The sequence below is a fragment of the Manihot esculenta genome, chromosome 15 (assembly GCF_001659605.2).
Source record: "Manihot esculenta cultivar AM560-2 chromosome 15, M.esculenta_v8, whole genome shotgun sequence".
NCBI classification, from domain to species: Eukaryota; Viridiplantae; Streptophyta; class Magnoliopsida; order Malpighiales; family Euphorbiaceae; genus Manihot; species Manihot esculenta.
In genome coordinates this window covers 11,887,892-11,904,090 of record NC_035175.2, presented here as the reverse complement: position 1 = coordinate 11,904,090, position 16,199 = coordinate 11,887,892, and the positions used below count along the sequence as shown (strand labels likewise).

The following is a 16,199-nucleotide window of genomic DNA, read 5'->3' as shown; positions in this document are numbered from 1 at the left end:
ATATTGTTAATTTTTATATTAATTAATTTCTTATATTATATAGTTTAAATAATAAAATTTTCTATATTTATATAGCTTCCCCTGTATATCCCTCAACTTTTCACTAAAGTATAAATAAAACCCAGTTGACCCTTTTGTCAAATAAACCTAAACTCTTTCAATCAAGTTCAACTTAGTCCCGCTTAATAAAACAATATAATTTTAATAATAAATATTATTTTTCTAATTTTAAGTTCAAAATTAAATATCTGTAATTAGATTAAAAATAAAAATCAACAAAAATAAAGAGAATATTTAAAAAAAGCTTGTATACCTAGAAATTCAGGATTATTCAACTATAAATTAATGGAAATAAATTCAATTAAGTTAATAGATTCAATCTTTTAAAAAAAATTCAATTTAAATTTTTTTTCAATTAATCTCTTATTTTATTTTTAAGGACCAAATATATTCTAATTTAATAAAATATTATTTTTAATAAAATTTCAATTTTCTTAAATTTGAAAATTGTTTATTATTTTATTTATTTTTTAATTTTTTATACTAATTAAACACTATATTTTATATTGTTAAATTAAAAAAATATTTTATTATTATAAAAATATGTAGATTAACCAAGATGAAGAAATTCAACAACAAACACCGTTTATAAAAATATAAAGAAGGAAGGAGGAGAAGATGAAGGGCAGACGAAATGGTGGCGATGAAGAACAAGAAGAGGATTGAAGAAGAAGAACAGAAAGACCGTAGAAGAGTTGGGATTTGATTAAGCAACAAATTGTTTATGGATTAGAGAAGAAAAGCTAGAAATTAAAAGCAAAGTATGGATTTGTTTGGGAAAATTGTGAGATATGATTAGAAAAGAAAAATATGGGAGCTATTCGTAGGCTTAACAAGATAAAAGTTGCAGTTTCTTTTTTATTTTGATTAAATATTTAAAATATAAAATTAATATTTTATTAATAAAAGTAATAATTTTTTAGGTATAGACTAATCTGAATTTACTTGAAAAAGATAAAAATTTATTTAGCAAAAAAGATAAAACTAAATTTATTTAAAATTTGACCCAAAAAAATTGAAGGATATTTCTGGGTTTTTTTTTTACTGATTTCTTTATTTTCCTTTGTGGTCTGCAATATAAAATATAGCCTTATTTCTATTTCAAAATGTAATTAAAAATAATAAAATTTATCTTATCTTTTTAATATATCATTTACTTATATTGATTCTTTAAAAATTAAATAACCCAATTTACTAAACTATTCTAATTATTTTTAATTTTCTCATAAAAGTATATTCATATATTAATAAATAAATTCTGTCTAAAAAATTATAATTTTAGAAATAAAAGAAAATAAATTCACTTTTATAAGGCCAAAAAAATAGCAAACTGAAAAATATAAAAACGTAAAAACATACGAGTATAAAAAATTTATATTCAATACTACATTTTTTATCATAACAAATTATTTTGAAAGTAAATTTCAGATTATAAATTGGTACAATATGAATTTTCATTTTAAAAATTATTATTATATCAACAAATTATAGAAGCTATATATTTAATTAAGATATAAATTTGGTAACAATTAAAACATCAAAATTTCATGCTTGAAGAGTCGCCGGTGTACAAATTTGAAAAATAACGTTGAACATAATTCTTTCTTTTCTTTTTCGTCTAAATTTTTTAATATTTTAAAACACTTAAAAAATTTAATTAATAAAAAATATTTTTTATCAAAGAAAAACAAAATAATTTTCATATTTTAAAAATCTTATTAAAACTACTATATAAATTTATTAATATATTTTATTTTTAAATTAAAATTAAATAAAAAAAATAAATTATTTTATTAAAAGTACTTTTCACCAAATTATTGTCATACTTTTGCATACACATCTCACTATGGCCTACGGAAGTAGAAGGTATGGAGATTGGAGAAAGGTGAGGACTGAGGAGGGGGAGAGCATGAATTAACTTAAGCTCAAATTGTAAACCACCTACTAATGAATGAACAAATGATATAACAATCTTTACAAAATCCCCAATCAAAGGGGGAATTTCTCGATAAGTAGCTATAAATGCACAAACGATTTCTTCTATACAAACCCTAAATGCCAAACTTTGTACAGTTAAGAATAAAATGAACTGGACTGCTACATCTCACAGCCCAAAAATGCCATATGTGTCACTTGTCAGCATCTTCACCAGCAAATGAAAATCCATATGGTGCGCAAAGCCATTGAAACCATTCATATTGTCCGACCATTCTTGGCTTTTGTGATAATTTCAGCTTCTGAATCCATGCGTTTGCTAGGCAGGCGGAAGACGCATCTTCTCATGAAGATCCCACACAAGATCTCGGAGCTCTGGGAAAACTGATACGAGTAACAGTTCGAGTATTGCATATGCAACTTGCTTCACACATATAGTAGACTGCAATTCCAAGGGATTGTAGCAGTATAAATATAAACCATAAACAAAGGAAAGAAGATAAACAATTTTATAATGCCACAACTCATCATGTAGAAGGAGCTAAAGGCTAGATAAAGAGCCTGAACCTGTGTGAAATAGAAAATGTCTCTTGCACAGCGTTTGTACTGCTTGTTCCCAATCAAGCTAACCAAGGCTGCCGGAGCTCCATCTGACAAAGTGGAAACCTTATTAGTTATGTCAAATACCTAAACACCCTAGACATGATGACGATGACAATGGTTCAAATTTTATAGTCATGCTTTTCATACTAAAATGAATCAAACTGTCAAGGTTTAAGGCCCATGGCATTGTAAGTGCCAATTTGCTTAGCTAGTAAAATTGACTGGATGCTTGGAATTGCGCCAGGAAACACAATCCAGCCATTGAATAAAAGATTATGAACGGAAAAAGAGAAAAGTTCTTGGCAAGTATACAACAAAGCTATTATCTGGCATGAGAATGGGTACCAATTTACCAAAACCCACTTCTGCAGTTTTTCATAAAGTTAATGCTGACTAATTTCTAGGAAGAGGGACAATGACCACATTCTCTGGCTTGCTTTTTATTATCCATTGAAGCAGAACACACTACATAATCCCAATCCACGCTGTCATATATGAAACTTTCATGGAATTAAAAATTTAAGCATTGCTAGACTATTTATTTTGAACAGGATGGGCAAAAGTGAAAGATATCACACCACATTAAGAAAATCAATGCCTCAACTAAAAGAACTCAAAGAGATGATGATGTTCATCCATCTGTCAAATGATAAGAGACTGGGTGAAAGGACATCAAATTTTATCAAATTATCAACGTTTAAGAAACTATACTCACCAAAGAGCATCTTTTTTATATCACTTGCTCTACGAGCAGCCTCAAGCTGCTCCTCAAAGGAACTTTGTTTGGAGACCTTACTGCCGCCCAATTGGCTAACCTGGAAAGGGATCGGATTGATTTGAGTATCATCAAAATTGCCTCGTGTGACCCCAATTCTTGTGAAGAATGTACCACCTGGCCAAAGAGCCTGAAAGTAACACATAATTAGAAAATTCAACAGACTATTTGATTCCCTCTCTAATTCCACTACCAGCAACATCAAATCATAATTTAGATTGTCTGAAATGGTTCACCTTAATTGCATATGATACCTAGAGGTATCAGCACACCACACAGCCCAATAAGAATAATGCATTAACATGCAATCAACTAAACAATAATAAGCATTGAGCTCAATCAACAAAACCTTCACAACAATGTTATGGGAACAACTACATCAGTAACTATGCTCCATCCAATGTTGTTTAACAGAGAGTAAACGGTCATAATTTCATAGCCAATTCTTTCCTCTTACATGTGATCCATTCAGGAAACTGAGAAGTCACTAATAGACATCTGGTGATCCCAAACTATCAACAGCTACCAGAATACATATAAGAAAATCGCCTTTGTTGCTCTTTCTGTGGCAGACTTTAAACCCATGGAAAAGGATTTGAACCTCTTAACTTATTAAACATTATGTAGAAACATCTCTTAAAAAAATGATAACAGTAAATTGATTTAAATGCTTATCCCACCTATTTCAAGCAAGATAAAAATAACATGAACCAATCAATTTCACATATCAAAATTACCCCTCATTAGCCTTGGACAAGAAAACCCTTCGGAACCACCATAAAAAACTATAATTTACAATTACTAAGGAAACTAGAAAATGGAAATTTTTGTATTGTACAAACATCCACACATGTGCCATAGACAAGAAGTATAAACTAAATGACACAAGGTAAATTGAGAATAGAAGAGAGAGCACACCCGCAGTCCTATGATTAACCTTGTTAGGCATTGAAGTATAAACTGATAGCACAAACTCAAATGTTGGTACAATATGAAGCAGAAAAACAGCATGATGTACATAGTTTATTGTTTTCTGATTGCACACAGGGTTTAGGTCTAAAGCCACCTTAGGAAAATTTATTTCATTAAGATTGCAAAATGCCAAATTCATTCTTAGGCTAGCAAAAGTTCTATAGCAAGGATTAATCTTCATTAAGGTTCAACTGAGCTCAATCCTGTCCAATTAGCATCTAGCTATAGATACTAACACCAAGTATTCCTAAAATACAGGAAGCACATAATTATTCTTATAATACACTTTCTGAAGTCATTACGCCATTACTTCAGATAATGTTTCAGTCCTTACATCTTGCACCCACCGAATCCCTTGAGCAACAATGTCCTCTCTACGAAGCCAATAAATCTGCCTCAAGAGCCAATCATCAATAGCGTCTTCCATTATCAACTGCAGTATTTGCTTTGATATCCAAAAGACCTGTCTTCTGCATCAATCAATACGAGTATAGTTACATAATAACTATGGTAATGCAAGCAGGATAAACCAAAAAGAGAAAAAGGAATCAAAAGGGTGCAGGTGGTTATACATAACATAAAGAAAAAATATATTGTCTTTTCACAAAACATAGAATATAAATATACTATATGAAAGTTTTACTTGAAGAATAGTTGTGGAGCTACAGGGAAAGACAATAAAACATGCAGACCAGCACTTGAGCCAGTATGTTTGCTCGAGAGAAAAACAAATGGTGATTTGACTACTAAGATCAAGGATGACGATAAGAAAATTATGTGGCCCTAATTTAATTCCAGTTGAAGTTGGAAGTATAAAGAGGCAGGGGTGATGTTGCTGACTGACAGAGACGACACCAGGGCGACAAAGTCTCCTATTTACTTAGGCGAGAGGTGAAAGGCGAGAGACGAGGCGATGCCTTTTTGAAAAAAGTGACAAAGCCAAATTTTTTTAATATATGTTTTAAATATACATGTATATATACACATAATTCGTCACCAAATACAGTTTATATATTTTAATCTAAATAAATATTGATTTCTTTAGTTAGATTAAAATATATCAAACATAATTGATGTATAGAAGATTAAAATTAATTTCTAAATATATATAAATAAAATTAATATATAAATAAAAATTATAATTATTATAATTTAATTATTCTTATTATAAATAATATATAATTAAATAATTAATTAATTAATATATCAATAATTATACAATAATAGAAGTAGTAATTAATTAAAGAATAATATTAACTAAGAATAAATATATAAATTTCTAAATTATATAAATTATATATGCTATATAATAGAATAATATAACAGAATAATCTATATAATAAATAATATTATTATTTGATAGAGAACATAAATGTAGAATATAATTCTAATATAGAATAATAATATAACATATAATCAAAGATAAAATAACAATAAAATATATAAACATAACTAAAGAAATTAATATTAATTTTCTAATAATAAAAATTATTTATGAATAAATAAATATTATTTATTATATATTACTAGTAACAATATTAATATTTTATTTCCATGTTACTAATAGCAAGAAATTTATTATATACTACAAATACCAAGGAAAAAGGAAAAAAGCAAAAAAGGTGAAGAAAAGTCCAAAAGATTCACATGCCTTTTCTTCTTTGAAGCAAAATGATGACTTTTAAATATTATTAAAACCACTTTCAGACCTCCTTCTTCCATGTTACTAATATCAAATGATGACTTCTAAATATTATTTCCATGTTACTAATATCAAGTTGAATAAAAAAAAAAGTTTAGGTGCCAGGCAAGCGAGTCTGAGGCGAGTGCCTCAGAGTGACGCAGGCAGGGGCCCCTCGCCTGGCGCCTTTAACAACACTGGTCGTTTCTGGATTGTTTACAAAAATATTGGAACAATAAAAGGTGTTGTCACTGAGCTACTTAGAGTTTATATGTCATTGTACAAGACTTCAAGTATTGCAACCTTAAACCCTCCCCCTCTCTCCCCACCCCCCTTTCTCCCATCCCTATATGAAAAAAGAGAAACATCCAAGGAGATGTTGAACGGATAAAGGAGGAACCCTCTTTTCTGATCTTCAAGAACATGGCAGGTACCCAATTTTAATGACAATATGAAGCTTTAAAAGATAATATTGGAGCTAAGACCTTAAGGTGTAATAAAACAATCAAAAGAACAATTTTAGTTTTGTGAGCGGAAAATAAAAGATAGACACAATATTTCTTATAAGGGATTAATGGCAAAATATCAAGAGAAGAGAAGTGGAGAGGACACTGCATGTATCAATACAGAAAATTAGGAGTCTAATCTAATCCTAAGAGATATTCTATAATGGATGTTAAAAATGGTAAAAAAAAAAAAAAAAATCAAATAGTAAATAAATGTGGAAGGACATTTGTGAAGAGTCACTCACTAGTGCACAGAGGATCCATGATAAGAGAAACGTTATTATTACAATTACAAAGATTAAAGATAGCAATACACAGAAGTTAAAATAACAAGACAAGCCACCTAATGCTGTTACTACTGCCCACAACTTTCAGAAACTTACTGAGAGCGAAAATTTTCCAATACTTCCATAGAACCAGTAAAACCTCTTCAGATTCCATATAGACATAACAAGCAAATTTCACCATTGAAATAAGTTGAATGAATAAACCAAAATCAGGTCAGGTACTAAATCAACAATTCTAATGGTATCATTGCCACATGGTATAGATCATGAAGATCTTACCCAAATTTAAGTTCATATGTCAATAATTAAGAATTTACATGCCCAATTTTCCCCCATGTAAGCAATTTGTACATTTCTTATTCTTGTTTCACACATTTATAGGACAAGAAGATACAAGGGCAAGGGCACAAAGCATACATACTCATTTATTTTTAGTCAAGGCTGAAAGGAAGAATCATGTAGTTAATTTTCATACATAGTTTGGGCCCAGGACTTCTCGATCAAGAAGTAAGCACTTTATCATTGGGTTGCTAGGGCAATCAAACACCGCATTATAAAAATAACCTAACAATAAAAGAATTCACTAAATTAATGAAATCAAAAAGCTCACCTTAGCCAACCTCTTCTGTTGAGCTGGAACACCTTATCGACAAGATTTAGAAGAGGTACACTTACTTTGGGAGGAGTCCACTGCAAGGCAAACAAAACGTGATGATCCATGAGAGAGAGAGAGAGAGAGAGAGAGAGAGAGAGAGAGCATGCTCTAAAATGACACACAAACCTAACATCATGCAATTCAATCATATAGAACAATAACAGTTGAGCCCCTTGCATGAATAAACAATTACTTCTCTACGATTTTTTTTAGACCATTGGATACAAGATAATAAAGGAAGAAAATTAAAAAACAATGAAGTGGTCAAAGAGATGCCAAGTTTGTAGTCTTCATAGCAACTCCTTCATGGGTATGAAGATTGATTTGTCGTATCTCAATGTTATTAACCAAATCATTTTCAAAATTTGTGCTGGCTAAAACATCAAGTATCCATCTGTAAAATGTAGATTCATCTGCAAGTTTAATTAAGGAATAATCTAGCTAAAATAAATCATAATTCTAAGCTGCTTGAGATAAGACATATAGACTGTTTCCTCAGAACAAATGCTCAATTTCATTATAAAAAATAAAAATAACTCTCGAGTATGCATGGACAAATTACTTTATGTTGAAGAAACTCCTACCAGTAACCAATTATATGCTAAATCAGTTCACATACATAACTAAGAATGCCCCAGGTATCTTTACTGCTGAACACTAAGCAGAAAGAGAAAGATAATAACTCCAGTAAGCAGCAAATACCTCAGGTGGCATTCCAACTGGATCCTCAATATAACTGGAAGTTGCTGCAGCAGAATTTGCTACAGCAAACCTACCCTGATTAACCCTATCAGATTTCAACTCTGGACTGAGTTTCCCTTTTGCACCCGAGGACTCCTCATCATGCTTGATCACTCGAGGTGGAAAACCCTTCGGATTTAATTCATTATCTGAATGCCAACCATTAGCTTGCTCACTGGATCCTTCCTCCTGCTTGTGGCTTTCTTGATTAGAACTTTCTTCATTATCAGAAAAGCTGTTCACAGTTTCTGATGTATCTTGCCTTGAAACAGGTTTATTGCTCTTATCTGAGTGCCATGATAGGTTCCTGCTGTAGATTGAAGAATTGGTCTCATCAAGGAGGGTTGGTGGACCAACAACTTTGCGCATTAAGCCATCTGAAACCCCTTTAAATTGGCGCACAATATCATCTACGGCATCATCCACATTGACTGTTGAGTTAACGGACAAAATTAAAGAGGGAAATTGTCCAAGTTGGAAATTTTGATAATAATAATAACAAGAATAAGCCATAGCATGAGCAACCACAGGATTATCATTCTCATAACTTGTGCTTATGTGGATTACTGGCTAACAACTAGAGCAGAACTACGCATGACTAAAGTGGCCCCAAATTCAACCCCTATTTGCAAGTACAAGGTCACCAAGATTTGCATGTACAAATAAATTCAATAGTGCGACTTTGGATATCACAATCATGTTCAAAATGGGAATCATTACACTAGCAATGGGAGATGATTGCTTAATTTGCAGCTATACTATATTTAGAGATTGTTCAACTCATGCATTTCCCCTTTGATGATAAAATAGCTTATAAAGTATAAAAGCACCCAAGAGAGAATTAAATTAATGAATAAAAGTTCACTTATTTTGCATAGTGTTTCTTCCTTTCCCCTACACTTAGTTTTTCCAGTTACCATTTCTTCTCCCAAACAACAATATCAAACTTCCAATACAACATAAAAGTAGCACAAGGAAATGCATGAAAGCATGTTTCGATGCATCTGCATGAGTGTATCAGAAAGAGAGATGGAGTCCAATCAACAAACTATGGATGACATTAAAAAATTAAGTAAGATAAACAGCTCAACCACATATAGAAATAAATATATTCCCATCTAGTCATTGTGAAACCTAATCTACAGGAGGATATAAATTTTTGGTTTGCATTTGTTATCAATACAAGGAGCATATTTATAACTTTGAAGCAACATGTTTTTTAGACATCGAGTGAGTGTTTAAGGATGTTGGATTGGATTAAACTTGGAATTTCAAGGTTAAGTTTGTCCTTGTATGGTTTTAGAAGAGCAGTCCAACAATTAACACTAAGATGACACAATAATTACAAATACATCCGCGTACCTGCTAGAGTTCTCATCACAGATGAAGATTTTCCAAAGGAGTAGTTCTTCAAAGACCAAAAGAAAAAAAAATATATAGAATCTCATAATCAAACTCAAATAAAGTAGAGAGAGATTGACAATTGTTTGAGCAAAATCTACAGTAACAGAAATCAAGATGTTAACAGAATTCACACCTTGGAGGAAACACTCAGGAAATCCCACACTTCATGCTGTTCAGCAACATTAGCTATAGATAAAAGATCCTGTGAAAATGCAGCATGGTTAGAGAAGCAGAGACATGAAGTAATCTAAAAATGAAATGAAAATAAGAATAGAACAATACTTGCAAATATTTATCAAGCTGAATGCAACGTTGATGAACAAAGGCATCCTCTGTGCTTGATGAAAATATCCTTTTGGGAGGCAAGTTTAATGTGTAATTAGGGATGTCCTTAAGATGCCGGTGCAACCTCTCAAAATTCCTGTATCTGCAGATGAAAAAGATGAAAATGAATATAAGCACAAGAAAAGCTTAATTATTAAAACACTAGAGGAACTTTCACATTAATGTAGTTAACATCCATATTTAAATGGGATGCATCAATAAAATACAAAGTATAAATTTTCATGAAGCAAACATCCAGTTTAATTGAGAACAGAACCTTCTTTTCACAAACCAAGTTCTGTTTTCTGCATCTGTCACAGCAATAGAATAAACTGCAAAAGATTTTGACCCAAGTTTCTCAAAGTATGCTCCCATAACCTGTAAAACCATAGGAGTCAAGGAATAAAGTAATTTAATTATATTCAAGCAAGTGCCTAGGTGGATTTACACAAAGCAATATTCAAGAAACCACTCCACTTTGAAGTCTATAATGCATAAGGCTTCTACACTTGATTACAATTTCATATTTTAAATCTTTTGGCCACCATAAATCAGAAAAATGATACCCACCCGGCACCTCAACTTAGGATTAGGAACATGAGGGCCTGCACTACACAGTACTACATCTGAGACCTCAACAGCATGATGTTCACTAGGCCTACCATAATCTGGGTTATAGAACTCTGAAATAATGGATCCACCGCCATCTCCTGTAAATGGCTTTTTTTCAATGGGCTGGGCTTTCAGAGAAGAAGTGCTATTGGATCTCTTAAGTCTACTTTCATTTTCATTCACCGAGGAATTACTATTGTGATCCAGTTCATCACCAGCAGGAGATATCTCAAAAGAATACTCCTCATCATGATCCTGACTAAATTGCTCATTTTTACTCTCATCACTTAATAGAGCATCATGACTTGATAGAGGTGTTAGCTTCACTATAGCTTTCTCCTCTGATCCTGCAGAAATTATGTTGCTATTTGTTAAAATTTCCTTCCCAGCATTTGCAGAAGGCTCTTTGTTATTTGCCACAGAACCCTTTGCCTTATGCTGTTGAATCCCTGCTTTGAGGTTTTTGGTCTCTTTCTTTTTATAATTTCTTCCTTTTGTCCACATGTTTTCAAGATTTTCAGGTGTAAGAACTTCAGTTCTTCTCTGGTTTGCAGCCTCTAGCATCCTTGCCCACTCTGCATGACGTGGCTGCAAAAGCTCTTGCTGGTTTGAGTCAAAGTCCAACAATTTTTCTTTATTCTCATCAATTTTAGCCAAAGTCATGTCCATCCCTTGTAAGTTCTTTTCCTTAGCAACAATATCAGTCTTCTGACTACCGATGGATGAATATTTTTCCAACGATGAATCACTGTTATGCACATCCCCAGTAGACTGATCACAACTTACCTCCATTAGGCCACCATCTTTAATAGCAAGCAAAATATGTTCAATGATCTCATTGATATACCTGGTTCAGGAGGGAAAAAAGGACATATAGTTAGATATTTAAATGAACTCAGAAACATTAACAATAATACATCGAAACACAGTTGCACATTCAGCTTTCCTTTATCTCTCACAGATACACTCAAGCCAGGATTATGTCCTCAAGATAAGGCTTAAACATTCTGATACCCAGAAATATTTTGGAAACAGATATTCAAGAAGAGTAAACAATTTGCTGCAGATTATAATTCATCTAATATTTTGGAAATGGATATGGTCAAGAATATGGAACAATTTGCAGCAGATTGTAACTCATCTAATAGATTAATATTGGCAAAGTATATCAAAAAACTTCTTTGGTTAGTTGGTCCAACCAGTGACAGCATTGGATAATGCAGCGAAGCAGGAGATAAAATTAAACTCGAGAGACTAAATATTTTCTGCAGCCTGATGACTAATGTCTAATATGGCTTTGTCTCCAATTATGGTATGCTGTGTTGTAACTTGTAAATGTGATGAATGGTAAGTCTCTCACAATATAAGGTGGCGTAAGCATTTTGGGATCACCTTTTCAGCGTATCTTTGAAAAGCATGGATATGTCTAGAATTATTAGTATTCTATTGGTTTAACATAGAGAGATTTTGAAGGCAGGCAAGAAATTTACTAAAGTTACTAGCAATTTTGCCTTTTTGTTGTATTATGGAGTTTTGCTTGGAGAGAAATGTATGGGACAGTGTGTTGCTTTTTTTCCTTCCATACGAGTTGATGCTTCCAGAGTTACTATATATTATAAGAAAAGTGTCTTTCCTAATTTTTCCTCTCTTCAGAAAAAAATGAAATAAGTTGCCCCATAATAAATACATTGACAATTTCATTTCTACAGCTGTCCACATGGTCAACCATATATCTTGCAAAAAGTGAAGGTAACTGTGTCCCAACCTTACCCCTCCCTCTCAAATTGTTTCAATAAATGTCTATACAATTGAATTTGATTATTGTCTCTCAATCACTTTTCTCTTTAGAGGAGCACAGACCAGAAGTTATTTTTCTAAGTGTTAAATTTGGACCAGGCCTAACTTACCCCAAAAGCTAGCTCATGGGGAAGAAGTGCTTATGGACCATATAAGGGGCATATTACCCCTTTCCACAACCGATGTTGGATTCAACACACACCCTCACGTCCAGAATTTAGTGATGCATGACATATTTATAGAAGGCCCAACATCGGATGAGGAGACTCTGATACCATGTTAAATTTGCGCCAAGCCTAACTCACCCCAAAAGCTAGCTCATGGGGAAGGAGTGCCTATGGCCCATATAAGGGGCACATTACCCCTTTCCACAACTGATGTGGGATTCAACACTAAGAAAGGTCCCAAGAATTTGTTATGACCTATGACTTTCAAAGGAAAGTAAGTGGCACAGATTTGAGGTCACTATAATCTCATGAAAAAGCAAACCTCAAAAGTTAACAAAAGAAATCCAGCTATCCATTTTTAATCTCGCAAGAATAAGAGATTGACAAACTACTAACTCCAAAAGTCTTATGCATTTTGATTTCTTAAATTGCAATTCTAATGAACATTTTCAGTTACCATGGTTAGATTCCTATATAAATATAGTTTATGTGGATTTATTCATTACATTACAAAATCATATCAGAAAGCATTAGACTCTCTTGTACTGTTAGGACTTGATATTTATATCTATTTGTTATTTGGTCCTAATATTCAAAAGGAAAATCATCTCATTCTTTGAAGGAGAGGGAAGCAGGATGACAAATCTGGCTAAAACAGAATATTCATATATTACAAACTGAATCTGTAAAACCAAATGCCTCTCAGATAATCCAAACCTTCTTCAAAAGAAATGTTAAAGAAGGCAAAAAAGGGAAGAGAAAAGAAAACTTGTAAATATTGTAGAAGGAAATTATAAATCTTACACAGGGCTTGCAAGACCCATGACAGGCTGCAAGATCAAGCAAGTCACAAGCTCTCGAGCAATAGTTCGAACCAGAGGGCATTGAGACTCTCGAGGTCTTAGCACTACAGCTAAAATTCCACCAACTAGGCGCTGCATAACCTTTACCAAATGAGGGGGGGGGGGAGGGAATTAGATAAACTAACAATGATAAAATCCAAAATCACAACATACATTCATCAGAACACACCACTCACACCTTGTACTCACTCTCAGGTGATATCAGTGCAGGATGAAGCTCCTTAGAAGCCATTAGATGGTGCTTCAATCTTTCATCTCTCTCATCAGTAGAAAGTGTTCCCATCACATCAACACCTATTGCTGCTTGATTTCGTCGAAAAAGGTCCAAGTGATCCCCTATTATATCAATTATATCCCTGCAACACTAGCCAGTCACTTTCAATATGATGTTTTCACTGTACCAAGTACTTTCAAACATAAAGCTTTTAAATGTATTACCCTACTATTTTCTTTTCAAGGAAGTTCTTAAAGGGAGAGATATACCTTGTTAGCAGGTCAACAAGGTTTATTTCCTTAATCCTTCCTGATATTTCACCAATAGCATCCATGATCACCGCACGCATTAACTCAGGTGCCTCCTTATCTGGCGTAATTTCTGAATACCACAAATCTACTACAAAATCCTTCAAAATTTTATCAATAAGATCTTTTATTGCAGCCTCCACAGTTGGAGAACCAATTTTTCTTTTCCACCTTTGGGGGAGATGTGCAGAAGAAAGTCGAGAATCATTTGCAGACAATTGTTTCTTCTCCAGATGAGACAAGTAAGATTGTGGACGGGTCAACCGGCAAGCCTTCCAGCTGAACTCCATCTCATTTGACAATATTCGTAATGCAGAAACCAAAAGAATCGATATAGGTAGATTCATCCACATTGAAGAACTAGTATCTATAATGAATAACAAGAAACATAGAAACATCAACAACAAACAAAATAATGGTTGGTGAAAAATGTAAAAGACGTGATGTAGGAATGCACATATGTGTCTGATAACCATTAGTCACAAGTCTCTCATTAATTAGGACTCAAACAAACAATAAAGTCCATACCATTTAACCTACTTTAAAACTAGGCTTATCTGATATTACCTTTACCTTTTAATTAAAGAAATACTGCAGCAAAATCCTCAACCTAACATTCTTTCAATTATTGGCAGTCAAAACAATGATTAAGAAAAATAATGTTAACCTCTGAAAAGAAACAAGCAAGCACAGCATAACGACCTAAGTACAGAGCTTAGAATAGGCCCACTGAAGCTAAAAATAAAATTACATGACCTAAACCATCTGATTTGAAATAAAATAAAAGTACCAGGTAGTTGAAGCAAATAACAAAAAGATAACGTTACATCATTGGAAACATAAACAGTGACAAGGCAGATAAGTTCAGACAAATGAATAGAACCAACATACAAAAAGGTAGAAAACCTTAATTCTATTGAAGTAGCACCAAAATGCAAATTAAATTTTTATAGTTTGATCCCAAAATATACCTCTACTTCGACTTAAAACAGATTCATAGCAAAAACTCCACTAATATTCAGAGCATGAATTACTGAATCAAAGAGCCACGAAAGCAAATTGAATTAAATTCCGAAAGAACTTACGAGATAAGAAGTAAGTGACAGAAAAAATACAGAGCGCCCAACAAACCGTCCGAACCTTAGCCTCCTCTATCAGATCCTGAATCCTCTCCATCGCCTTCATTTTTTGCTCCTCCCTAAACCCTAGAAATCCTACCTGAATCTCTGTTTTCTCGAGAAACAAAAACGAGGAGTTCGATGATGATTCCTTCGATCTTAATTGGAGTCAAAACATCGATTACTTTTCCAAATAGCTTAGAGAGAAACTCGGAAAGTGTCTGGAATATTTCTGCGTATTTCTTTTTCTTTTATTATTGTTATTATTATTATATTGTCTGGTTTATGAGTCCAGATAGAAAGTGCGAGGGATCGTGCGTCCAGGGCAAATAAATGCGACAAGACAACGTCGTTTCTCGGCGCGTAGCACATGTAGGGGTCGTATAAGGGTTCCGAACTCTACGGTGTCACGTGCCGATGTGTTTCTACACGACATCTTGCAATATCCTTTTTTTTAAATTAAAAAATTCAATTTAATGAATTTTATTTTAACAATTCTATTAACTGTAATAATAAAATTCATTTTCTTTAATTTAAAAAAAAATTGTTTTACCAACATAGATTAAGTATGATACAAAGAATTAAATGTTCATTAAGCAATGTCTCAAATTCGAACTTGTTCTGCTGTGCATAGCAAAAATCTCAAGAGCTTTTTCAAATTTAAATTTAATAGCGACTCAATCCGGATTAGTTTGGTAGTTAATTTTATTTCTGTTCATAAAAATCATTTTTATTGTTTAATTGACTGAATTTAATTTATAATATTTGTATTTATTCATTAAGAAAAAAAATCATATTTAAGCAATTAATTATTTTATATTTAAGTGAATATAATTAAAAATTTTAATCAGTATAATATGATTTTCAATAATTAATTTAAATAAAATTTTAATTGAAAATATAATTTTCAAAATATTTATAATCAATAAAAACTTAAATTTTTATTAATTTATATAAGTCGTAAATAGAATTATTTTATAAAATTTTTATATGATAATATAAAAATCTAGAATTTTAGTAAAACATAATTTTTTTTATTTTATTATTTCATAAATGGTGTTGCACACATTAAATTAATGATGTGGTCGAAGTGAAGATACATCGTCATGTGCTAGATTTGATGTGGTTAGAGTGAAGATACGCAGTCATGCACTATATTTGCAAGAAAGAGAAGGTG

At 32.3% G+C, this 16,199-nt stretch overlaps 1 protein-coding gene across 3 annotated transcripts; it reads right to left on the bottom strand.

Moving 5' to 3' along the window:
- Positions 1 to 1,970: 1,970 nt before the first annotated feature.
- On the bottom strand, positions 1,971 to 15,314 carry LOC110601207. 3 transcript variants are annotated; one of them, XR_002485786.2, is made up of 15 exons: positions 14,990 to 15,312; positions 13,866 to 14,271; positions 13,561 to 13,738; positions 13,324 to 13,463; positions 10,514 to 11,402; positions 10,221 to 10,321; positions 9,902 to 10,046; positions 9,753 to 9,821; positions 9,578 to 9,623; positions 8,177 to 8,646; positions 7,430 to 7,509; positions 4,693 to 4,815; positions 3,314 to 3,503; positions 2,563 to 2,645; positions 1,971 to 2,437 (listed from the first exon to the last, which is right to left on the bottom strand). XR_002485786.2 is itself a non-coding variant. In XM_021738261.2 (15 exons), exons 1-15 carry the CDS (start codon positions 15,087 to 15,089, stop codon positions 2,315 to 2,317), a joined length of 3,156 nt encoding a protein of 1,051 aa, XP_021593953.1. In that variant the 5' UTR covers positions 15,090 to 15,310; the 3' UTR covers positions 1,971 to 2,314. The 3 variants fall into 3 exon arrangements, 2 of the variants coding, with proteins under 2 accessions (XP_021593953.1, XP_043806915.1); XM_021738261.2 differs by having other exon boundaries at positions 4,680 to 4,815; positions 14,990 to 15,310; XM_043950980.1 differs by lacking the exons at positions 1,971 to 2,437; positions 2,563 to 2,645; positions 3,314 to 3,503; positions 4,693 to 4,815 and having other exon boundaries at positions 8,094 to 8,646; positions 14,990 to 15,314.
- Positions 15,315 to 16,199: the final 885 nt, after the last annotated feature.